We start from the raw sequence: 25,521 nt of genomic DNA, 5'->3' as shown, positions 1-25,521 counted from the left end.
GGATGGGGCGAGGGAGGGCAGCGGGAAGATTCGGGTGTCTCGGTGGGGCGAAACTGAGACAGCCTTGGTTGCCGGCGGGGGAGGCGCAAAGCGGCTCCGGCCAAGCCCCGACAGCGGGGCGGGCTCGGCCTCCGCTGCGCATGCGCGCAGGCCTGCGGGCGGTGCTTGGCAGCGGGGAGCGGGGAGCGGCGCCGTAGGTAAGCGCGGGGGGGCGAGGGACGGCTGGGGCTGGCGGTGCCCCAGCGCCGTGGTTCGCGGGTGGGAGCGGAGAGGGCAGGGTGGGACGCAGTAGTGCGGATGACTACTCCTTGGTCCCCGCCGCGGACTAGCAGGGCTCCCGTGGGCTGCTGCGGCGGCCGGCGCATTGGCGGCGCGGGCCTGCTGGCTGCGGCTGGCGCATTGGCAACCCGTTTTCCTCTGCTGGCGCGCAGGGAGGAGTTGGGAAACCGGGGAAGATGAGTGGCGCCGCACTGTTACCAGGTGATGATCGAGAGCACCCCGAAGACTAATGCAGAGAATCAATAAGAACGTGGTTCTGGCGCTGCTTTCTCTGACCAGTCTGGTTTTCCTCCTCTTCCAGCTGTACTATTACAAGTTCTACTTGTCGCAGAAGGTAAGAGGAAGCAGTCCTGCGCAGACTTGATTTTGGAGACTATATAAGCTTACTCTCTTTGGAGTCCTTTAGTAGCATTCATGTCACCCCCCAGACTGCCTCGTATGGTTAGCAGTTCCAGTAGTGTTGATAACGTGAAACTCGTAGGTATCCCGAGCAAGCTTCTGTCAGGTTAGACCAAACGCTTTTCTGAAGAAACAAGGAAAGCAGCATTTACTGGTTGCAGGTTTTTTAACAATGTTGTCTTGGTATTTTTTTTTTAAAGAAAACGGATAATTTTCAGCTATGGTTTTAGGGATTTGTGATTCTGTGTTCCTAATTTTCTAGTTCTCGCAGATTACGTCTTGCTTTTATACCACCCATGGGTGTTTAGCTCCAGAGTGTGATATTCTGTAACAGAAAAAAAGGTAAATTCTACTATAAATTAAACAAATTATCTTTTAAAATGCCATAGTTTACAGCTGCAACACAGATTCAACAAAAGAACTAATTTTATTTTTACAGAAGAACTGCACTGGTATCATGTTGCCTGAGCTTGTTTTGTTTTTTTGAGGGCATTCTTAATAGAGACAGTTTTAGTGTTAGGTGGTACTCTAACCTTTGACTTCTTTCTCGTAGTTTCTGATTGTAAATACCAAGGCTGTGAATAAGAAATTCTTCATACTTTTGAAAAGCTGAAAGCTGAGCTGCTAACTGGCTCAGCTTTATGCTGTCTGTCAGATTTAATTTTCTAGGATTACACCTGGAAGGACTGAGGCATAGTCCTGCTGTCTTTCCCCCAGTGGTATTTACTTAACAGTGCTTAACAGTTGTCTTAGAAACCTGAGACTTGATCACACAATCGCTGCATGTTTGAAAGTCCTCAAGGCTCGAGTTGTCTTTCTAAATACAGTAATCCAGAAAAATTGTTTGTGATTTCATATTCAGTACTGCAGTTGAGTGACCAGCAGCATGATCACAGCCATAATTATAAAGTGCTAACTGGACAAATGCCCCTGTTAAATCCTAAGCAAAGACTCAACTTAAACTTAATTTTTTTCTTTTCTTCTCCCCTCCTCTTCCCCTTTTTTGTTTTTGATAGAATGGATCAGTTTTTTCCAAAGTCAGAGGACTCCAGTCAGGTCAAGACAGCACTAGATGGGTATGTATGACATTACTGGTTCATACAGCTCTGCTGCAAGTCTCAGAGAGCTCACAGGAAATTGCAAACTCATGGCCAAGTTCTCTTACTCTCAATGGGGATTTTTGTGATTTTAAGCACTAAGAGATACTTCCTTCATGATGTAAAGCTGTGATGTGTTTTAAAGCATCAGTTTAAAATGGAACTGAGAACTGGTCAGAGCTTAGTGGGCTCTTGCAATCCTTAGTATGGTTAGTGTTTTAAGAGGCAAAACTTGGTTTTTGTGGTACAAGAGTTTTGATCCAGGATTTGGTATGTGTTCAGACTGAGTATTGAAGATTGACTTACTTGTCATGCAGCTTGTTTGACACTGGCGTGGTAAAAGAATTGGCTGCGGATTTTAGGTCACAGAATACCCCTTTGCTTGTTCCAGTTATTTAACCTGCTGCTCAGTGTTTCATGTTTCTTGGTTTTGCTGGGTTGTAAAGCTCTTCACAAACAGGAAGGCATTACATTTCACTGCTCACAGGTTGCTGTATTCCAGTGTTCAGGAGCAGCATTAGGATTCCATTTAGATACTTGAAATGGGGTACTTCAGGTTTGTGGGGCTGAGTACACCCAAAACATCATGTTGGCCTCTGGGAACCAGAATCTTAGTTATGATACTCTAGTTAGCATTTTCTTGGAAACACTTTTACAGAAGTCTTTTGTTCATGGATTCACAGATCCATACAGATCTGCCAGCAGAAAACCAGCACAGATGGTTAAAGGGAACAATCCACTGGGTGCTGGCTGCCTTTTCCTTTGAATGCAATGTGGTAATATTGCTACTTTAACAAAGTAGCCATTTAAATGCCTTGTTCCTGCTGAGCAAGGGGAAGGGTGCTCTGATTGAGTTTTCTTGGGAACAATCATAGAATGGTTTAGGTTGGAAGGGACCTTAAAGAACACTTAGTTCCATCTTTCTGACATGGGCAGGAATACTTTTACTAGACAGTTGCTCAAGGAGACCTCTGACCTCACTTTGAACACTTCCATGGTTGGAGTCTCCACAAATTCTCTGGGCAGCCTGTACCTGCGCTTGACCCCTGTCATGATGAAAAATCTCTTCCTAATGTCTAATCTAAATCTCTCTTTTTCCAGAAGGTAGCCATTACCCTGTTCCTGCCACTACACTCCTTTGTAAAAAGTTCTTTTCTGCCTGTGCTGGAGGTCCCATTTTATATACTGGAAGGCTGCTATAATCCAAACCAAATAATCTGTGGACTGCTTGCTTGCTCCAGGAATGTCTCTCTATTCTGGAGGTGGAACCATCTCCTAAGCATTAGATAACATGGTCACAGTGGGCTTCCAGTCTGCCAGTCTGTGGACAGAGTTTTCATTAGCTTTAACTTGAGATAAGTTGTAAGAAGGCAGAATGCTCCATGATCCTACCAGGGACCTGTTGCACAGCAAGCTTTCTTCAGAGTTCCTGTATGATGAGTCTGAAATACTCTATTGGAAAGTGTTTCTCTTAGTTGCTTGGCATCATCACCATCTCATTCTACCAGTTATTTTACGTTTCAACTAAAAGTTTTTTTCTTCCCTGGAGAAGTGTCAAGGGGTGAAAAAGTAGATTTTGCACAGATTTGCTGTCTGTTCATCAGAATAATCTGCTAGTTTTAGCTAAGGAAATAATGCTTCCACATCAGTTACTTTTGAGTTTCATATGGCTGAAATCACTAAAGAGGGCGGCCTTGCTTCTGGTGGTACAGTAAATGTAGTGCTGCTGCTTAAATTCTCTTTGTTGGTCCACATTCTGTCTTCATTTTTTTATCTCTCTAAAATCAAAACCATGTGCCTGAATTGGAGGTTGGTCTATGGAGTCTGATTGAACAGACTCAGTATCTGGACAAGAGGAAGGTTTGAGTTTCAGTTAGAAAGCCAGGGTCAGCTTGCTGGGCAGGTACCTTGGGCAGTAGGCCGTTGTCTTGAAACCTTGAGATATAACAGGAAGCCTGACAGTGCTGTTCTAAGCAAATAATTTTTATTATTAGAGAAGTACTATAAGTCATTAAATTTAACTGTTGATTTTAAATACTTTAGCTACATTTTTGATAGCAGGGTGGCTCTGACTGCAGTAAATGGCTTCTGTAGGCCATAGGCATTTAAATGCAGTTAACTGAAATTTTTCACTGAGTCAGTTTAATGAATCTCATCAGGCACAGGACCTTCTTGATAGAGCTTCAAGCCCCTTACACAAGGTTACCATGGTTCAGTGTCCTGAGTATGCTAGTATCCAAAGACTGTGTAGCACTCCCTGCTTTTTTCAATGAATCATCCTCCATATACAGTAGGCATCCCCAAACCTCAGGCATGATACTGTTTGAGAGTGGGTCAAAAACCTTGCTAAAGTCACAATATGAACAGCATCCATTGCTCTTGCCTTGCCCACAGACTGCTTCAAAAGCTGTTGGTGTGGTTAGGTGCAGTTTGCCTTTACCTGTCTTTCTCAATCACCTTTGAGAAAGCAGCTGTGTCCTTCATGTGCAGGGACTTTTGCTCCAAATGCTTCTTGAGGACTGCGATTAAGGTAACCAAAGTTCCCGATGACATGAATATGACATGAATATGACATGACATTTGCCTTTCTCAGTCTTGAGGAACAGCTCCAGACCACTGTGGGCTTTCAAGGTGCAGCAATGCAGCCTCAGAACGACATCAGCCATCTCCCTGAGCACCCACATGTACATTATGTGTTATAATATCTGATTTATTGAGGTGCTTTCCAACTCCGTCTAGAGCAGAGCTGCACAGAATTTAGAGTGTAGCCCAGAGTCTGTTCTCAAGCACTCTAGAGTGCTGGGGTGGTTTTTTTTTCCTTCTGTCAAAGACTTTTAACCTTTGTATGCTTAAAGATGATGTTTCTGACTTATGATTTTGTCCTTTGTCAAACAGCATGTGGTTAGAAAGTTCCTAGGCTTAATATCCACTCACAATATACCAGTGTATTTGATTGATCCTTTGATTCTGGGACTGGTTGATAAAGACATTGAACAGATCAGAAGTTCTCCTGATGGCCCTAGTCCTGAATGCAAGTACTTTTGTGCTCCAAGAGACTTCACTACATTTGCACTAGTGGATAAAACATGGAAACATGAAGTAAGTGCCTTTTCTTCAGTTCACATTTGCGTATGGTAATGCACTCAACTGTGGTATGATTTTGTGACATAGTGCTTTCATGTTTGTACTAAGGCCTCTGAATTAATTGTGTGTAAGTCTTATAAAAGTACTGGGAGAAGGAACTTTTAAAAATACATTAATTATATTGGATACATTAAAGAGTCATTTACAGATAACAAAAAGATTTTAGAAGCTGTCCTCAATAAACACATAAATCTCAAGTCTGGGGATCTGTCAAGGAGGAGAGACTGGTATCGATGGGACAAGGCTGGAAAGATTGTCATAGCTTGCTGGTTTACCTTTCAGTACATCCTGGTAATAATCATCGTTTTATTTTGTCACTTAGTGCACAAGTATCTCTACTTAGGTCTTCTGAGTTTTTAAAATCAAAGTTAAAAATAGAGGTGTAGCATTTGATGAAGGACAAAATGGAATCCAAGATTATTTCATCATGTGTCAGCTGGATATATTTATTGGATTAATTTATGCAGATTAAAGATAGCAGTGTTAAAGAGTTCAGGGTTTTGTTTGTTTGACTTTTGTTTGTTTTCTTTTGCCCTTATGTTTTTTTAAGCAGGAATCAAAAGAGTCTGTATCTGTTTTACTGAAAGAGTCCCTCTCAAGTGAAGAGTGATGGCTGTCTGGATCTGATCATGCAGTTGGTTTATCTATAGCTCTAAAAGAATTAAAGGGATAATATGGTTGTATGACAGCACACTAATATAAACCCACCTCCCCTTTCCTTTGTGGCTCATTGATAATATCTGTAGCATCCAGAGAAGAAGCTGATATACCTATATAAAACAGTTCAAGAAGGGTAATTGAATGGTCTTCAGATGCTGTTGTATTTCATTGTTTGGGGTGCAAAATTTGAGACGAGTAGAGCTACACTGGGTTGGAATTGCTTGTGGTTGCTGATCTTTATGGTGTTGAAATTTTTTGAGAAGTATGTGCTTTAACTGGTTAGAAAATGAAAATGGGGAATCACACCAGCTGAAAATAAACATTTAGCATTCCATCTTGGTTTCTCTAATCTTTTCTCTTGTGTCATTTTTAGGTGAGCCTTTTTAGAGCTGCTGAGAAAATGGGGTTCCAGTGGCTAAAAATCATAAACAAGGATCCCCGCTTGGATGGAATGGATGACCTGTCTGGAATTGAAATTGCCTTGCACTACATATTTAAACTGGCATCTCATGCCATTCACCTTGTGGTCTTCTATGAGAGGAGCGGTAATTATCTCTGGCATGGCCCCCTGAGGCTCAAGCAACATATGGACAGAAAGTTTGTGCCTTTCCGGAAACTCCACTTTGGTCGCTACGCTGGAGCATATGAAAAGTGAGTTCGAAACAGAGGAGGGATGAGGCCATCACTGGCACTTACAAAGTAGCTTCTTTTTCCTGTATATAAGATTACTGTCTTTCCTAGAGTCAGGTTGTAAAATTGAGTTCATGTGTGGCTCAGCTCTCAAAAGTGGAGGTGAAGTATGGTGTGAAGGTAAATGCATTTCTGTTGTCCCAAAAAGAAGAGCTTCCCACCACTCATAAATTAAGAGCTGCATTTTTGAAGCATGAGAGAAGCCAAGTCATGACTGCAGTGGAATATACCAGAGGACTGTCTGTTAAAGTCAGTGGTTTACCATCAGTATGTTTAAAAGTTGGAAATCTTTTGATAGCCATCTGTGCTACCTACATAGACACGAGGCATAAGTAGCAAGAAGTGCAGTACTGCTGCTCTTTCTGTAACAACATGTATCCAGAAATTGAATACAGATATGGAACATGAAATGAAAAGGGGAAGCAACAGAAATCTATTCAGTATTAGTCATATAATCAGTGTTAACCTGAATACAAGAGAGGTAGCATTTGTACCACAAAGAAGTGTGACAACCGTTGCATCTAAGCCATGTGCTTAGCATGGTAAAGAGACTCCTTTTTTGCATAAATGTTTGAGTTGGTGTTGGTGTTCTTCTATAGTTCTATGCTTAAGTTTTGCATTGCATTGGCAAAGTTACTGTAAGTATCTGCCTTGCCCTACAACACTTTCAGACGCAGTATTTCAGGAGGTACAGATCATGGTGCATCTTGACATTATTTTCAAAGTCAAGTGTGTAGCAGTAGGCTTTGAGAACAGTGTTCCTGTAGGGTATGGCATATACAATATGCCATAAATCAAAGTTAAAGCAGCCTAACATTTTGCAGGTCAAAATAAATCTGTTTAACTCTTTTATTGAAACTGACACAATTTTCCCTTCCTCTTAAAACATGGAATCTGTTGCAGTTACATGCCTAAATATTTGAACTCAGTGATTCATTCATTGTGAAAGCTAAATAGTTTTAACATTTTTTTATGCAAACAGCCTCAAAGTACAGGGTAAAATTTCATTCCTAAGTGCAGCCCATACTTTGACAACTAAACAAACAGCCTGAATTTTCAAATGCACTGAAAAAGTAGCTTGGAACAAATTCAGTGCAAGCTATGAGTCAGGAATCAGTGGTCTGACAAACTGAGAGCTTAGAGGCACAGAATTTCTTCTTAAACAAAATTTTTGTGTATGGGGAATTTTTTGAAGCGCTTGCTGCTCATTTTATAATCAGTTTTGGGCTTATTTGGACAGAGGTATCACTGCCAGCAGTATGCAGATTTTAACCTGAGCTGGAGGAAAAAGTGACCTGTGGTTTGTAAAGGAATTGAATGGGGTGATACATGATCTTTCTTTCTCTGTAGGCCAGAACTTCTGCTTGTTTCCATTGATGACTTAAAAGTTCAAATTCCAAAAAGTCCATCCAGTTTTCTAGAGGAGATGTCACACTCTAGATTTCTTGAATGTAGGTACAGAGAAGCTCGGGCTTTCTTTCAGGTTAGTGGTAACCAGATAGTGTGTCTGAGATGTCATTTGTGTTTTCACTCATTGACCCAAGCCTACTAACAGTTATGTTGTCTTTTTACCAAAAAAGAAACCGCTGTTCATGTGCATAAATGCAGCATCTGAGACTCAATCCATAGAGTTTTGTAAGGAATAATAAAACTAAACCTTTAACTGGAAATCATGGTGTGTCTTTTTCACTTTGAGTCCTTGTTTTACCCATTTTCCAAAACTTTGGAAGGAAGGGGTAACCAACATGTCCACAGTTCTTACACAGTGTTACTAAATGTGTAGATTTCATGTAAATAAGGTTGTGTTTGTGATTGAAGATTTTTCTTACGCCACTTCTTAAAGTTCTGAGTAATGCTTAATTTTATATTACTTTGCACTGTGCCCTGCTTTTCCACATTGCTGGTTCAGCTTACTTGAAATGGCATATTCTTTCTGAAATTACCTATTTAATTGTTTTTTGACCATGTGAGCTAATGTCTTCTCCACTATTTGGAGCATTATTTTTAGAATACTGCTACCTGATTTAGCAGGTAGTAGAAAACTTTCTGCTGCAGCATGGGGAACATTTTGTCCTAACTTGGAAAGCACTGAGGTACAAAGTGATCAAGTTTACCACAGTTAGTTAAGACTGTGGAGTCGGAATCAGGTCACTGAATTTGAGGCATCTGTGATTGCATCTTCAGACATTTGAGGTCCTGGGGAAAGTACTTCTTAGGGAAAGGAGAACTATTGTTGTTCAGTCTGGCAGGCTGTAGCTCCCTGCATGTGTAGCAGGAGGGTTACTGTACCCAAGGGTACCCATGTGCTGTCACTTCATCTGCAAAGAACAGAAATTTTAAGCATGTGCCACATCAGCTTTAAACCCCCCCGGCTGTATTTGCCACAGGCAGAAAAAATAGGCTTCAGAAGTTATATTGAACTTTGCTGGAATTTCAATGTCGAAATAAGCAGCTGTCATCTGTTTTGAAAACCAGTCATTTAATCTGCTTGTTGCCCAAAGGCTCTTAATGGAATCAATTGTGAAGCTGAGTGGTGCGTTGTTGCTATGTTTGATGTGGTAATAGTCGCTCAGACTGCCGTGCTGTTTTTGGCTTTGCTTTAAAAGAAGATCTTGCCACGGTTGTAGCTGGAAGGTGGGCACGGTTTTCTGTTGGCACGGTTTCTGCTCACTGGTGGAGTTGTCAATGTCCAGTTGTTACACTTGGTGGCGCCAAATAAACTCATATGCTGCAACAGGACTCTAGCTGCTGCTCTGACTTCAGCCTGTGCAGAACTAGGGTTCATCTGTACTGTTGCCAAGTGCTGAGAATGCTGTCTAATACACATGCTTTAATGCTATTTTACTGTGACTACATTCTGCTAGTTTGGAAAAAAATGAAGACTGATGTTTCAGAGTTGAAATTGTACCGTGGCATTCCTAGCGCACGTTCCCAAACTAGTCTGTATGTGTGATAAGGGATACTGCCCAGATATTAAGTAAATGTTCAAAGGTAATTTTTACTTATGATACTGAAAAATGAAGAGACAAGTTTGCTTTCTGACAATAACTCGTTTGTTCTTCTTTTCCTTCCAGCTGTATCCTGATGATGCCTCTCTTGATGCAGTGGAGTTCAGAAAAAAAGCAAAGTCCTTGCTCCATCTGGCTGCCTTGACACTGAATAGCTTAGGAGTGAAGTTCTGGCTGAGCAGTGGAACATGCCTTGGTAAGACATTTGTGTTACACTGAGTTTTTAAACTCACCTGAAATTTTGAACATTTCATCTTCTCTTGCTTGTGATGCCAGCTGAGGTTAAATGTACAATGTCAGAAGGTAACACATGGCATTATGTGTATTAAAATAGGCCTTTTGCTCCTGACAAGATGCTTTTTAATTGGAAACTAAAGCCTTGAAGATGCTGAGCAAATTTTCAGTGAAGCTTTTGGCATTGTTAGCAATTGTCTGTGTTGTATTGATCACTGCTTAGAAAGTAGTTAGCAGTTCCCTGATTTGTATGACTTGGTTACTGAAATACAAGCTGGAAAACACAGTGAGGGGCACTTATTTCTAATATCATTGTAGACTCTCACCTGAGTTTTACTCCCTTACAGTTTGGAGCTTATCACTGACTTTTGAAATACAGTTTACATCTATCTGTAATTCTTCTTTGTTTTTAAACACTTCCTTTTAATAACATCAGAATTACAGAATGTTAGGTGTTGGGAGAGACCTCTGGAAATCGTCCAGTCCAACCCCCCTGGTCAGAGCTGGGTCACCCAGGGCAGGTCACACAGGAACACATCCAGATGGGTCTTGGAAGTCTCTAGAGGAGACTCCACAACGTCTCTGGGCAGCCTGCTCCAGGGCTCCAGCGCCCTCACACCGAAGAATTTTCTCCTTGTGTTGGGAGAACTCCTTGGGTTGCAGTCAGTAGTGATTGAAAGATTATTAACACCTCAGATAGTATTTAAAACAATAGGTTCAAATTAAAAGCACAGCTGAAGAGCTGTAACTGTTCATTGCTGATTAGATTTGGGCCTAGATAAAGAAGATTTTTATCTTCTTTAGTTAGTTAGTTACAAAACTGAAGACACTTTGTCTTTGAAAGAGTTGGTGCTTTCTCTCTCATTCTTGGCTTTCTGGAGGAAAGGTCCGACTGTAAGTGCAGGAACATTCATTTTCTCCGGTGTGGTTCATCTTACACTAGAGAATGACAGAACTCTTGTTTATGGCCCTATTCAAAGATCTCTGCCTGGTGAAATAATAGCAGTTAATTTTTATGTTGCTTTTGTTCTGATGATGTATTTCTAATGTTCCTGAATTAACTCATTCAATTGTTTTTCTCTTTCTTTTCTCTTTTTATTTAACTCAGGCTGGTATAGACAGTGCAATGTCATTCCTTACAGCAAAGATGTGGATTTGGGAGTCTTTATAAAGGACTACAAAGCAGATATCATTCCAGCTTTTCAGAAAGCAGGGTTACCACTGAAGCACAAATTTGGCAAGGTACCTAGATAATGAACAGTTTTCTTCAGGTCACTTACGTGGAAGTGGGTATCTCAATTCTCCTTGGCAGGAGAAGACTTACTTAGGATTTATAATCCTGTTGATTTTTATGTGCTCTCTTGGACAGTGCATGAGAAAATAGCCTGTTTAATAGTTTCAGCCTTGTTTGGGGAGCCCAAATTCCACCTCAGAAGAAGTTTCTGCAGGGCTATAATCTGTGTCAGTGGCACTAGGGAAACTTGAGTCAAGGTAGTATTTAGTCTTTAAGCCTCGTCATACAGGGAGACAACTGGTTCAGACATCTGAGATAATCTGTAGTCCTGTGTGTAAAACTAGCAAAAAGGCAAGGATGGATGAGGTGGACAATGGGCTTGTTAATTATTAGCTTATGTGGATCATTATTTAGCTTTTTCAGAGTGTAGGTTGCAGAATGGTAAAGGAAACAAAAATGCAGGAATATGAAGATTCAGCCACAGTTCAAGTGTTACATCCTTGCTGGTGCTAGTGAGAGGTGGATTAGATGAAGGTAGCTTCTGATTGTGTTTGTTCACTGAGAGTACTTTGCTTGTGGCAAAGGACAAGGTGATGATGCTGAAGCTTTTGTGACTAAAGGGAAGGAAGAGAAGGTAGCTCTACGGAGGTTCAGAAAATTTTCAGTGTTCTCAAGGCATGTAAATCAAAACTGCAAAGTTAGTGTATTTTATTCAGCTAGGATAGGAGTCAGTCTGCATACCTGAGCAAAGTAAATTTCTTTCCTGATGCCTGCTGACACACGTAGCTGTGTATTTTTATGAGCAGGTACAGTCTGTATTTTTGTCTTGCAGGTAGAAGACAGCTTGGAGCTCTCTTTTCAGGGAGATGATGATGTGAAACTTGATATTTTTTTCTTCTATGAAGAGGATGACCACATATGGAATGGAGGAACTCAGGCTAAATCTGGCAAGAAATTTAAGTATGAGCTGGATATGTACCTCTCATAGGAAAGAAATAGAACAAGTTCATGTTTGTTTAGTGTTGGCATTTTGTGCGTTATGTGTTGTTGCCTGGCAAAGTCTGTGTGTGTTTGTGGGAAAGGCAGCTGTCAGAAGAGAATCAGTGGAGATTTAACACTTTTGAGACTGGAGGAGCAGAAAGAGAGCAGCAGTGCTGTGCCTGGACTGGTCAAATGCCAGTTTTCTCATGGAATCAAAGCAATGCTGGCATGTCATGTATCCAGCAGATTTTATCTGAACTGTGGCAAGCTGTGAGTTAAACAGCTAAGATGAGACTGAAGTCTCTAAAATAGTGTTTATTGCACAAACTGCTTCTATAATAACAAATTAATCCTTAGGCATTTGTCATGATGCTGGAGTGTTATGGCAGAAGGTCTCAACCATCCTTGCAAAGTAAACCTCAGAGCTTGGGATTTTGAGTTAATGATTTGGAATACTTCATTGAGTATAATGTGACAGCAGCACAGGTGACTACTGCAGACCTTCTCTTGTTTGTGTTCTGAAAATGGAATTTTAAATAGGATCTCACATTTCTTGCCTCATACCTTTCAGTATTGAGTCAGCAAATAAGTACAACAGTTTCCTAAACTACTTAGGAAACTGAATGTATGTTTTGATAATTGCAGTTTTTCTTTCCATCATCCATCCAGTTGCAAACTACTTGAAAACCTTGTTGATTTCTACAGGATTTCGTTGCCATTCATGTTTGGCCTGAAATGTATTTGCTTATATTTAGCTCATAGGAATGTAGTGAATACTGTCACCCAGATGATGATAAAGACTGAGTACTTGTCAGTTATCTCTGTTGTGAAATGATAAACAAAGATTAAGGAAGATATTTTGATGCCAGAGTCAAAAGGCATGCTTATGGATAGACTAAAGGAAGAGCTCTTGGAATATTCCCACAGAAAATACGTTGTGCTGCAGACAGTTTTCTTAGAGTACAACAACAATTTATTACTTTCACAAAGCAGACTTAATGTCAGGTTTTCTGTACAAGTTTGTGGGGGATTTAGTCTCATACATTCCAAGGAGGAAGCTCAATAGCTTCCTTTCCTTTTCTTTGTGCTTCTGTTGCATCTAAATTGCAACAGCTGTATCTATGCCAGTGGAGTTGACATGCTCTTTCAAAATTCTATTGTAGCCTCAGACTTCAGGTGCCTGAGAGCTAGGGGTTTTTTTCACCCTTTGATATGACTGGTCCAATGCCTTAGTATAGAAAGTAGATGTGCTGTGCTTCGTTTCTTGTATCTCGGGGTATTACAGCTCTTCTGGAATTACAGCTTTCATAGAACATATTCCTTTTCTTGGTCATTTTTTTGTGCTAGTTTTTTTCCAGGTTTACAAATGGCTTTTTGGTTCAGTAAGTACTAATTTGCTTAGACAGAGCAGCATAAGGAATCCTCTAATTCTGATCTGCATTTCTTACATGTAGTTTACTGTACTTAATCCATACAGAGAAGAAGGAAGAAACTTGTTTACCATAATAAAGACCCTGAGCTCTGACTGAATATGGCTGTTCAGAAAGCTTAGCAAATAATTCCAGATATGTGGTATTCCAAATACCATCTCAGAAAGATAAAAACCGTCACAACTTTTTAGCTGTGAGATGCGATGATTTGGCGTGCTCAGTCTGAACGACGGCAATATCAGAATGACCCTCAGTTTTGCTTAGTCTTCAGCCCTTTCAAAATTGTGGAGGGAGGTGATGTGAGAAGTCAGTCAAAAATGAAGGGATGGTTTCATCATGCTGAATCATCAATCCGTTTTAACAGTTGAGTCATGAGGTCTGTGGTGACAGGTTGGACTTTTGATGATCTTTGAGGTCTCTTCCAGCCTTAGTGATTCTGTGAAATATTCGTGTAGCGTGGAGCATCGCTGAAAGTTATATGTTTTTTGTCAGTGAGTGTAAATACTTGGTTTTAATAATGGTTAAATAATTATTTTGGTAAAATTTCCAACCAACATTTTAATTGACATGTTAGTTCATTTAAACTACTCATTTGTTCTCCTTAGAATTATTATTCAGATTTCACTGTCTGGACAACTGATAATTTCAGTAGTTTTGTGATAGCTTTTGCATATGCATGCCCACTGCAGCTCTGATAGGTGAATGATCTCCTGAGTTAATAAATGCTGAGTTAATAAACAGCTGCTTGGAGATCATAGACTTACTAATAAAGTTTGTTTACCTGTTTTTCACATTGGTAGATGGCACTTTTTTCATTTTTGGTTTAGTTTAGAGCTAATCAGTAGTCACAGTATCACCAAGGTTGGAAGAGACCTCAAAGTTCGAGTCCAACCTGTCACCACAGACCTCATAACTAGACCATGGCACCAAGTGCCACGTCCAGTCCCCTCTTGAACACCTTCAGGGACGGTGACTCCACCACCTCCCTGGGCAGCACATTCCAATGACAAACGAGTCTCTGTGAAGAACTTTCTCCTCACCTTGAGCCTAAACTTCCCCTGGCACAGCTTGAGACTGTGTCCCCTTGTTCTGGTGCTGGTTGCTTGAGAGAAGAGACCAACTCCCTCCTGGCAGTTATTGCCACCAAGATAATCTGCTCCATAATTTTCCTTGGCACTGAGGTCAGGCTGGCTTTGCATATACCAACAAAAGCACTCAACCATTTTTAACTCTCTCTTCATTTAGGGCATAAAAGCAAACTTGTTTGTTCTGTTGTTTTGGTTTGGGTTTGTTTCCTGGTACTTTTTCCCCCCCCCCTGATACTTGCTTAACACTTCAAAAAAAATTCACTTTGTGCTTAGAGGAACACAAAGGGTTTGTACTTCATGCAAACGCAGAAACCTTTTAATGTTCTCTTTCAATAGGCTGAAGTGTTTCGCTTTAACCTGTGAAAATGAATTTTAAAACCACTTTTTGTTTCTGTGGAAGACTACAGTTTCAGAAGTAGAAGTGATCCTCGGCAGGAATATGTCACATAGGCCTTGGTATTTACTTGTTTTACATACCAGCTCTGACACGGTGTGCCTGTAGAAAGACATTGAGATCACATTGTGAAATTCCACGGTGTAACCATACAGGACTCATTTGGTCCTTCTACAGAAAATAGGTGCAGAGCAAGGTCAGTTTGGAAGAATACAGTATTTTTAAAATCTGAAGAGGCTAAGAGGGTTTCAGAAAGTATAGAGTGGCACCTCCTCTGTCTGAATTCTGTGCAGCTGCTGGCCTCTTTAAACACAGCTTCTGAGGGGAAGCTGAGTGATTTCTTTGGTAACATGGAAGAAGGTAAAAAATTGTTTTTAGAAATGGCCTTCAGTGTTTAATGCTGCTTTTGTCAAAATCTCCCCTACCAAACAACAAGTAGTGTCCTCTTGATACCCTTCTAAATGATGTCACTTCTAAATCCAGTTTGTAAGTGGAAAAGTAGAGTCAGTGGTTTTCTCTAAGTGGCAGAATGATATGGGTGTAAGGAGCTAAAGATGTAGAAATGCTCCTTGCTAAGAACATGTGCCAAAGCTAACTGTTTATTCTGGATAATCACACCTGTCCACTATGTAACTGGTATTTCATAGATGGGAAGGTATGAAATAAGACCAAAAATTATAAATGCAAGATGGCCACTCACTGCATTTGCTTGCTTTCTCCATTAGTTTATTTAGAGGTGTTTCAGTCTTCTACCAGTGACCACATTTTTTTTCATATGACACAGGTATCTCTTCCCAAAGTTTACTCTCTGTTGGACAGAATTTATAGGCCTGAAGGTACACGTGCCCTGTGAAACCCTTCAGTACATTGAAGCCAACTATGGCCCAGACTGGAAGGTTCCTTTGAAGACATGGGACTGGAAGAGCTCACCATCCAACGTGCAGTACAACGGTGTCTGGCCTGTCAATGAATGGGATGATGTCATTCAAATCTACTGATCGCCCTGACCGCTAGAAGAGCATGCCTGCTGTCCTTGGAACTGTCAGATTGTGATTTCTTGTTTCCCAAGGGCATCAAGGTCCATTCCTCCATACCTTTTCTCTTTTTTTCTTAACAGGTGTTTTTTTCACCTTCATGTGTTTTCTGGGTGAAGGAAAAGATTAATGCAACTGAAGAGAAGGGAAGTTGAAATAAAAGCTGTGCAAAGGGAATAGAGAAGAAATGTTGCAGTAAACTGATGTGCACTGTTTAAACAGTAGCCAGGTGGCTTAGGCTTTCTTGATATCACCAAAACCTTGGGACTGTTGACTTCTCAAGCTTAAGAGAGGGGTGGGATGTAAAAATCTCAATGAAATTCCTCTGGTTTTCAGAGGAGATCCTGTGACTATTCATCTTTTAAACACCAGATGTGCTTGATTTGAGACTGATAGATCCCTACAATATGCAAAGCAGGGTTTTGTTCATTTTGTTTGTTTAAGAACATGAAGGTCTGTACTGCAGGGATGTCTTTCCCATGAAAAATGTCTGGGTTTATGTCCTAACTAGTGTATTCTCCATGTAAAAGTTTGGACTGTATTTTTAGAATATTAGAGCTACTTCTGCCATCTTACAAGCAGACAGAAATGAGAGTATTGATGATAATTTTCTGTTTAACACAGGCTTGCAGAACAGGGTTCTCAGAATCACAGCTCAGGTAGGAGCAGAAGTGTGTATAAACACCAACTGTTCCATCAACCTTGGAGTAGCATAATTGCAAGGGAAGTGCTGGTGTCATGTTAGGCTGTGGAAGAGAAGAAAGTGGAAGCCTGACAACTCTGTTGTCCTGTTTCAGCTTGTGCTTTTGGTCAGAGAAGTAAGCTTTCTTCTTCAGTATCTTGAACAGGGATAATAGTTGTCATGTGAGCATGTTGTCCCAAGTTTGTTCCAGTCCTGATTCACAGGAAAGATAAGGACACTAAAGGTGCCTAGTGAGTTACGACTATACTACACAGTACAGACCCAGGAGTACCTGTGAACCAGTGTCAAGGCACTGAAGGGAGCTCGTGGTTACTGGCAGCACTTAGGGTTACTTGCAGGAAACCTGTATCTATTCTTTCTTTGCCAAAACAGAAGGACTGCTTTTCCAGAAAGACTGCTTTTCCACCTCTCACTAAGTAGATGTAGGTTGAGTCTATAGTTTGTGTTCTGTTGCTCTGCAGCTTTTGGCTTTGTATTCCAGTGTGTAAGTCCTGGAGAGATGAAATAGCTACTGCTGTGCAGTTGGCTTACTACTGTATCTTTCCAGGTGCACTCTGAGGCTTCCCTGCTGCTTTTGTCCTGGGGTGTGCCGTATGCTTTTTCGTGCAAGTCCTCTCAGTCCAAGTGGTCTCCAGCCACTGAAGCACTGGACTAAATTAATTAGCTTCTGGCAGTTACTTGTCATGCTGGCCCTTCAGTTGGTATGATAAGTTTATTAGCTTTGCCTAATTAAGACAAGAGAGATGTACAATCCTTCTAACGCCATTTACTGGGTAAAGTGAATGTTATGTCATGAGGGGATAATTTCTCAGGTGGAAATTTTTTGTCTTTTGTACCTAACAAAAAAAAGCCAGTGTCCTTATGGTTTGTGTGTTCAGAACTCTGTTGTCTTGAACTAGTTTGATAATGCACAATAAGCCTGTAAGTTTTTTGACTGTCATAGCATGAAAGAAATTATTCTGACATAGAATTACAATTCTGTCATTATTTTCACTTTGTAGATGGAAAGACTAATGGAAAAAAAATGCATGGGAGGATGTCTTTAAGTATTTGATTATACCTATAAGTTATTATCCAGGTGAAGGTCTTTTCAGAAGATACAAGTGTGTATTTAACACCAATTAAAAGAAGGGGAGTCTTAATTTGGAATGAGATGCTGTTTGATCCTTTGTTTTGTCACCTTAGGCAGAATTTTAACACACTTCATTGCAGTTACTGTCACATAATTCACAGAGATAAATATTGAACTGTTTCTTACTGAGAATAGAATAGAATAGAACCAAACCAGGTTGGAAAAGACCTTTGAGATTGAGTCCAACCTATCATCCAACACCATCTAATCAACTAAACCATGGCACCAAGCACCCCATCAAGTCTCTTCCTAAACACCTCCAATGATGGTGACTCCACCACCTCCCTGGGCAGCACATTCCAATGGGCAATCACTCTTTCTGTGAAGAACTTCTTCCTAACATCCAGCCAAAACCTCCCCTGGTGCAGCTTGAGACTGTGTCCTCTTGTTCTGGTGCTGGTTGCCTGGGAGACCAAACCCCACCTGGCTACAACCTCCCTTCAGGTAGCTGTGCACAGCAAGAAGGTCTCCCCTGAGCCTCCTCTTCTCCAGGCTAAGCAACCCCAGCTCCCTCAGCTGCTCCTCACAGGGCTTGTGCTCCAAACCCCTCACCAACTTCGTTGCCCTTCTCTGGACATGCTCCAGCATAGGGGACACTACTAGTGCCTGGCTGCCAGCTGCATGTGGCACCATTCACCACCACTCTCTGGGCTCAGCCTCCAGCCAGTTCCTAATCCACCACAGAGTGCTGCTGTCCAAGCCATGAGCTGACAGCTTGGCCAGGAGTTTGCTGTGGGGGATGGTGTCAAAGGCCTTGCTGAAGTCCAGGTAGACCACATCCACAGCCTGCCCCGCATCCACCAGGCAGTCACCTGATCATAGAAGGAGATCAGGTTGGTGAGGCAGGACCTGCCCTTCCTAAATCCATGCTGGCTGGACCTGATCCCTTGGCCATCCTGGAGGTGCTGTGTGATTGCACTCAAGATGACCTCTTCCATAATCTTGCCTGGCACTGAGGTCAGGCTGACAGGTCTGGAATTTCCTGGTTCTTCCATCTGTCCCTTCCTGTGGATGGGCATCACGTTGGCCAGCTTCCAGTCATCTGGGACCTCTCCAGTGAGCCAGGACTGCTGAAAAATGGTGGATAGTGGCTTGGCCAGCTCATCTGCCAGCTCTCAGCACCCTAGGATGGATCCCATCTGGTCCCATGGACTTGTGGGGATCCAACTGGCTAAGGAGGTCTCTAACTGCTTCCTCCTGGATCACAGGGGAACTATACTGCTCCCTGACTCCATCTGCCAGCTCAGGAGGTCAGTTGTCCGGAAGACAACCTGTCCTACTATTAAAAATTGAGGCAAAGAAGGTGTTAAGTGCCTCTGCCTTTTCCTCATCTTTCCTCTTGCCTTTTTCCTACATGACCTAGCAACATCCTTAAACATCTCATGGGTTACCTTGCCTTCCTTCCAAAGATGATACACCCTCCTTTTTCCCCTTAATTCTACCAGTGGTCACCACTGGAAAGAACCTGGGTCTTTACTGTTACTGTTTTCACCCTCCAAGTGTTTACATACATTGATGGAATTTCCTCTGAGCCTTTTGAAAAAAAGAAAATGTACTCCCCTTATAAATCACCAAATCAGAGAACCATAGAATGGTTTGGATTGAAAGGGGCATTAAAGATCATCTAGTTCCAACCTCCCTGCCATGGGAGCCTCCCACTAAAGAGGTTCCTCAGAGCCCCACACAACCTGGGCTCGAACACTTCCAGCTACCCTGAGCACCCTGTTCCAGTGTCTCATCACCCTTGCTGTAGAGAATTGCTTCATTACATCAAAGCTAAATCTACTCTCCTTGATACAGAGTCTCTCCCCATCTTTCCTGCACACTCCCTTCAGGTACTGGAAGGCTGCTGTGAGGTCTCTTCAGAGCTTTCTCTTCTCTGGGCTCAACAACCCCAATTCCCTTAGCCTGCCCTTATAGAAAGGGAGCTTGAGCCCACTGGGGATCTTCATGGCCCTTCTCTGGACCTAATACAAGAGGCCCATGCCTTTTTCATGCTGGGGGCCCTGGAGCTGAATAGAGTACTCCAGGTGGGGTCTCATAAGAGTAAGGTAGAAGGGGAGAATCACCCCTCAGCTGCGGGCCACACTTCTCTTGATGAATCCCAGTCGGCCTTCTGGGCTGTGAGCACATACTGCTGGCTCATACTTCAATTTTTTTAGTCCACCAACATCCCCAAGTCCTTCTCTGTGGAGCTGCTCTCAATCTACTCAACACTCAGGCTGTACTTGTGCTTGGGATTGCCCTACCTAGGTGCAGGATCTTGTTGAACTTCTTGATGGTCACATAAGGGCACCTTTCAAGCTTGTCAAGGTTCCTCTGGATGGCATACCATCTCTCCAGTGTGTTGACTACCCCACACAGTGCTGTACTGGTATGTTCAGTGAGGGGTATGACCTGGTTGCTTTGCACAAGCAGAGATATACTGTGCAGCAAAGACAGCCCAGGCTCTTATGGTATGCAGCATGTGGGAGACTGTGCAAAAATATCACAGAATGGAAGCAGGGTGGATGCTAATCAAATTTTAATGCTTATTTCAATCCTGAAGGAAAATGAGAAAGGGCAAGAGCTGAATTCATGTTAGAAAATCATACCCAAACATCAGGGAACTCCTAATGCAACCACCACCATTGACATCCCACCCTTTAATATTATTAGTAAAGCTGAGGATGTTTTCCTGTAGTATTCACTCCTTTCTTATACTGTCTAAAAATCAGACCTGGACTGCTACTAAGAGCCTACTAGCTTCCTTGCTGGCTGTGAACTCTGCAGCTGTTTTCCTGCCAGGTCATTAAAAGCCCCCTGACATTTCCCTTATGGCTTCAGGCATTGCTTCTCAAAGCTGAGGACAAGAATAAACAGGATTTCTTCCCAGGAAATCCCACACATACACCTGGAAAAACCTTGTGAAGATGAGAAGAGAGGCCTGATGGCATTGCAATTTCTATGGGCTGACATGCATTAGGAAACTCTTGTTCTGTCCGTGACCCATGGTGCTCTCTTCCTGTGCACTGCAAAGGATATCCATGCTGAGGCTCCTCACAGACCTCCTTGAAAAGCACAGGTAAAGCCCCCAGATCACAGCAGGATGGGCATATTTCCAAAGAATAAGGGCTCCACTTAAACCAGAGCAATCTTAAAGAAATGGCATTGCTGCCTTTTACCAAGGAAATCAAAGCCGAGAGGCTTGTGCCTCTGCTCCTTTGTGGACTTGAACCTCATCTAGACTCCTGCCACCATTACTCTGCCTTGTGGTGTAACAGGATGCACAACAGCTGCACCCTCTCCTTTGAGTCCCGTAGCCCAAGGACAGGACAGAGCTCATACAGACTGCAGGGTCTGTACAGGGTTTGTACTGACTTCTGGGAGAGGGGATAGTAGGGCCCAGCAGACACTTATGGAAACAATGGGGTTAGCACCAGGAAAAGTGAGAGAAAGCAGCGCAGGTGGGGGTAGCAATGGCACCAAGACTGAGGAGACTTTTCCTGCAGTTGTCTTTTATTGCAAACCAATCAGATTTGGGGGGGAAGGATTTCTTGGGGACCAGCCTGAGTTCCAGCTCTTAGGCACTCTCCCAGGGTCAGCAATATAGAATACATAGAATACATAGAATAAACCAGGTTGGAAGAGACCTTCAAGATCATCGCGTCCAACCCATCAACCAATCCAACACCACCCAAACAACTAACCCACGGCACCAAGCACCCCGTCAAGTCTTCTCCTAAAAACCTCCAGTGATGGCGACTCCACCACCTCCCCAGGCAGCCCATTCCAATGGGCAATCACTCTTTCTGTATAGAACTTTTTTCTAACATCCAGCCTGAATCTCCCCTGGCGCAGCCTGAGACTGTGTCCTCTTGTTCTGGTACTGCTTGCCTGGGAGAAGAGACCAACATCCGTCTGTCTACAACCTCCCTTCAGGTAGTTGTAGAGAGTAATAAGGTCACCCGTGAGTCTCCTCTTCTCCAGGCTAAGCAACCCCAGCTCCCTCAGCCTCTCCTCGTAGGGCTTATGTTCCAAACCCCTCACCAACTTTGTTGCTCTTCTCTGGACTCGTTCCAGCAAGTCAACCTCCTTCCTAAACTGAGGGGCCCAGAACTGGACACAGTACTCGAGGTGCGGCCTAACCAGTGCAGTGTACAGGGGCAGAATGACCTCCCTGCTCCTGCTGGCCACACTGCTCCTGATGCAGGCCAGGATGCCATTGGCCCTCTTAGCTGCCTGGGCACACTGCAGGCTCATGTTTAGTCTACCGTCGACCAGCACCCCCAGGTCCCTCTCAGCCTGACTGCTCTCCAGCCACTCTGACCCCAGCCTGTATCTCTGCATGGGGTTGCTGTGGCCAATGTGCAGAACCTGGCACTTGGATGTGTTAAATCTCATGCCGTTGGACTCTGCCCATCTGCCCAGCCTGTCGAGGTCCCTCTGCAGAGCCTCTCTACCCTCCAGCAGATCAACTCCTGTCCCCAGCTTGGTGTCGTCAGCAAATTTACTGATGATGGACTCGATGCCCTCGTCCAGATCATCAATAAAGATGTTAAAGAGCATGGGGCCCAGTACTGATCCCTGGGGCACACCACTGGTGACTGGCTGCCAGCTGGATGTGGCACCATTCACCACCACTCTCTGGGCTCGGCCCTCCAGCCAGTTCCTAACCCATCGCAGTGTGCTCCCATCCAAGCCATGGGCTGACAGCTTGGCCAGGAGTTTGCTATGGGGAACGGTGTCAAAGGCCTTGCTGAGGTCCAGGTAGACTACATCCACAGGCCTCCCCACATCCACCAGGTGGGTCACCTGATCATAGAAGGAGATCAGGTTGGTCAGGCAGGACCTGCCCTTCCTACACCCATGCTGGCTGGGCCTGATCCCTTGGCCATCCTCTAAGTGTTGTGTGTAGCTTCCTGGGGGAATGGGAGGGGTCCTTAGGAATGCCAGTTCTCTTCTTCAGGGATTGCTAAGGCTTTTTAGAGAAGTGCTGGATGCCCTGTCTGGGAATAGAAGGCCTTAGCATGGCTTCCTCTGGGACCTCCTGAGATGTCTCTTGGTCCTTCTGGGAACAGGGTCAGGAATGGCACTGCCAGGATGTCCCATAACAGCCACAGGGTTTCCTTGGCCAGGCCAGAGAGGTGCAGGCTATACAGGGTAGCCATCTGTGCTGCTGAAACTCCCCAACAGCCACCCAACGTGATCAGCTTCAGTGTCCTTTGCAGACAGGGCAGCAGGGCCTGAAACAGGTCTTGGAAGAGCAACACCCAAACTCTTGGGTGGAGACTGCCCACAGAAGGCTTGGGCACCAGCCCCACAGCTGCTGTTGGGAAGGGTGCAGGGTGATGGGAGATTATGGGTGTCTAGGAGCTTCTGCTGACACAGGTGGTGTGACAATGTGCATCTCAAAGTCATTGCCTACCCACATGGAGCACACAATGGAGGTGACTTTCCTTTTGCAGAGGGGCACATGAACCTGCTGTCAGCTCACCGCATGATACACACACAGCAGAACTGGTGGAGGCAGTTCCCCCAGCTGCCCAGGCATATTGGACAGTGTCTATTCAGCTCTGTGGCCATGCTCTCCACTTGCTATGGTGGGCTGAGGAGAGCTGGGGATGATGAGCTGCTCCCTCTCACTGCTGCAGCAGCAATGGGTGTCACACTAGGAAGAAGAGAGAGGCAGGCCACAGTCATGTGCTGGCCTGTGGTGGGGTGGAAGAAATGCCCAGGTGCCCCAAGAAAGAAACTCTCCTAGATCCCCAGGGTGAGGTGTCTCCTCCCTGCTCACTTCTGCTGCTGAGAATATGCTTCCTGAGTGCCCCACATACCTGAATCTGACAGGGCAAGGAAAAATCTTGCAATAGCTCCAGGGTCAGACATGGAGAGCTGCAACCAACAGCACCCTGAACACAGCACCAGTAACAGGGGCCTTGCTCAACACTCCAGATCTCCTGAACTACCTCAGGTGGAATCTGGGCATGAGCCTCATCAAGTGAGGATTGCACCTGAACAAAAGCAGCAAGGGACACATAGTCACAACCCACCACAACAGCTCCTCCTCACCCGCAGTGTTTTCCCCAGCAGCACGCTAGCCTCAGCAGCACCCTGGCCCCAGCACACATGTCTGGGGTTACCACAATGCCACAGCTCACTCCATTCCCCATTTCCTGTCTTCTTTGCATTGGTATTTTGTGCTGGTCACCCAGGCCTCAGCTCTATCTTTCCAGGGCCCCATCAGGTCACTCTGGCCTTAGCAGATATCTCCATGCACACATGGCAAGTGGGCTCATTGTATACCACCTCGTTTCTCCCTTGGAGGCTGCAGAACAAAGTCCCACAACCTGTCCCCACACTCCAGTGCCTGTGGAACATTGGTCAGCCCTGTGGGCTCACTGCTTCCTTCCACAGAGGGGTCACAGGCAGTTCTGGGGGTTGGAGTCTTCTTTTGCCAAGGTGCTCTCTAGCCAGGCAGCTTTCAGCATGTGCTCATGCCTGGAGTTGTCCCTATGCAAGTGCAGGACTCTGCACTTCCCATTGTTGTACTTCAAGAGGTTTCTGTGAGTGCATTTCTTTAGCCTGCTGAGGTCGCTCTGGATAACAGCACATATCAACAGGTCCTCCCAGTTTGGTGTCTGTGGGAGTTGGAAGGCAGATCCTCCCTTACCTCCCACCAGGGCAGGAAGGAAAGAAAGAGACTCAAACAGATTGCAGAAGTGGTGGAAAGTTTAAATGGAAAAGCAGTGAGTGTTTTACAGAGAGCTACAAGCACAGTGACAAAAGAGATCCCAAAGCATAACCAGAAGCATCCCAGCATTTCCCCTCTCCCGACCTGAGGGTACACCCAAAACCCTCAGGGCTCTTTCTTCCCCTCACGAACTGTTAGGCTAATCTCAGCTGGCCAGATCTGAGATTGGCCTTTCCCCTTCTCCTCCTGGCATTAGGCCTAGCCAGGCCTTCTTAGGCCTTGAGATAACTCCTCTTTCATTAACAGATAGGGAGCATCTCCCACAGGAGCGGTGAGGGAAGAAAGAGGAAGTGTGAGACCTTGCAGGTGGATTTATAGGGAGCAGGACGTTACGGGTATGAAATATGCAGCGTCCTGTGTCCACCCACTGGGCTGGACACCTGGGGCACCAGAGGTGCACCCCGTATGGCAGCAGCAGGAGGCACCCAGCCCAAACTGCTGCAATTTCATATGCAAACTTGAAATTCCAGCATGGATTGCCACAAGACAGAGTATGTCCTATGATTTGTCATTCTGTTACAGAATGTATTCAAGGAAGTTTTATGATTTTGTTGCAATTTGCTTTGAGCCCTCAGTGCAGACTCAGAACCTGGAGTGCCGAATTGTATTCTTTGAGCAACTGTGGCTCTTCAGATCCTTCACTCAGCCATTTCTGTTCCTACCACTTCAAAATCCACATAAAACAAATGGTCCTCCTAGATGTAAAGCAACTAATTACAGTGCCTTTTACCCACTCACCTCCTGTCAGAAAAGTCAAAACTCTTCAAATATAGCAGCTTCCACTTAGAGCTACTCCTGAGATCTGTGGCCTCTCCTCTAGAGCTGATGCTAGCCATTGTTTATCACTGCTGTCCAGGGTAGTATGTCAGAAGCCCATCAGGCAGTGGGAGCATCTTCTGCTGAAAAATCTGCATGCTTGCTCTTTGAGAGCTTGTAATCATCTCACCTTGTCAGCATTCAGGCTTGGTCACTTGGTAACAACATTTCCAGCTGCACTGAAAGAGAGGGATTTCTGAGCAAACATGGACCAGAGAGAAGATTAAAATGGGTAACAGCTGGTAAAGACAGGAGCCAGGCCAGAGCGGTGGGATTTTTATTAGTTACTTTATTTTATGAAGCCAAGATGGCTTGGGGGAAGGAGCCCTCCATGACTGGGCAGACATATGATGCCTTATCCCCTGTGGAAACTGGTTTTCTTTACTTACACACATGGCTGCCTTGCAAACTTATTTTTTCATGTTCTTTTCTAGCTGTATTCATAGAGGAAATGCACAAAAATCC

General features: G+C 43.9%; 1 protein-coding gene across 2 annotated transcripts; it reads left to right on the top strand.

The window, feature by feature from the left end:
• Window positions 1-331: 331 nt before the first annotated feature.
• On the top strand, window positions 332-16,107 carry FKTN (fukutin). 2 transcript variants are annotated; one of them, XM_009911694.2, is made up of 9 exons: window positions 332-613; window positions 1,695-1,754; window positions 4,671-4,874; window positions 5,953-6,230; window positions 7,620-7,752; window positions 9,344-9,473; window positions 10,620-10,753; window positions 11,578-11,705; window positions 15,423-16,107. In XM_009911694.2, exons 1-9 carry the CDS (start codon window positions 509-511, stop codon window positions 15,634-15,636), a joined length of 1,386 nt encoding a protein of 461 aa, XP_009909996.2. In that variant the 5' UTR covers window positions 332-508; the 3' UTR covers window positions 15,637-16,107. The 2 variants fall into 2 exon arrangements, with proteins under 2 accessions (XP_009909996.2, XP_054034467.1); XM_054178492.1 differs by lacking the exon at window positions 4,671-4,874 and having other exon boundaries at window positions 333-613.
• Window positions 16,108-25,521: the final 9,414 nt, after the last annotated feature.

Source organism: Dryobates pubescens, chromosome Z, assembly GCF_014839835.1.
Source record: "Dryobates pubescens isolate bDryPub1 chromosome Z, bDryPub1.pri, whole genome shotgun sequence".
Lineage (NCBI taxonomy): Eukaryota > Metazoa > Chordata > Aves > Piciformes > Picidae > Dryobates > Dryobates pubescens.
The sequence above is the reverse complement of the archived record's forward strand: the minus strand, read 5'-3'. Positions and strand labels throughout refer to the sequence as shown.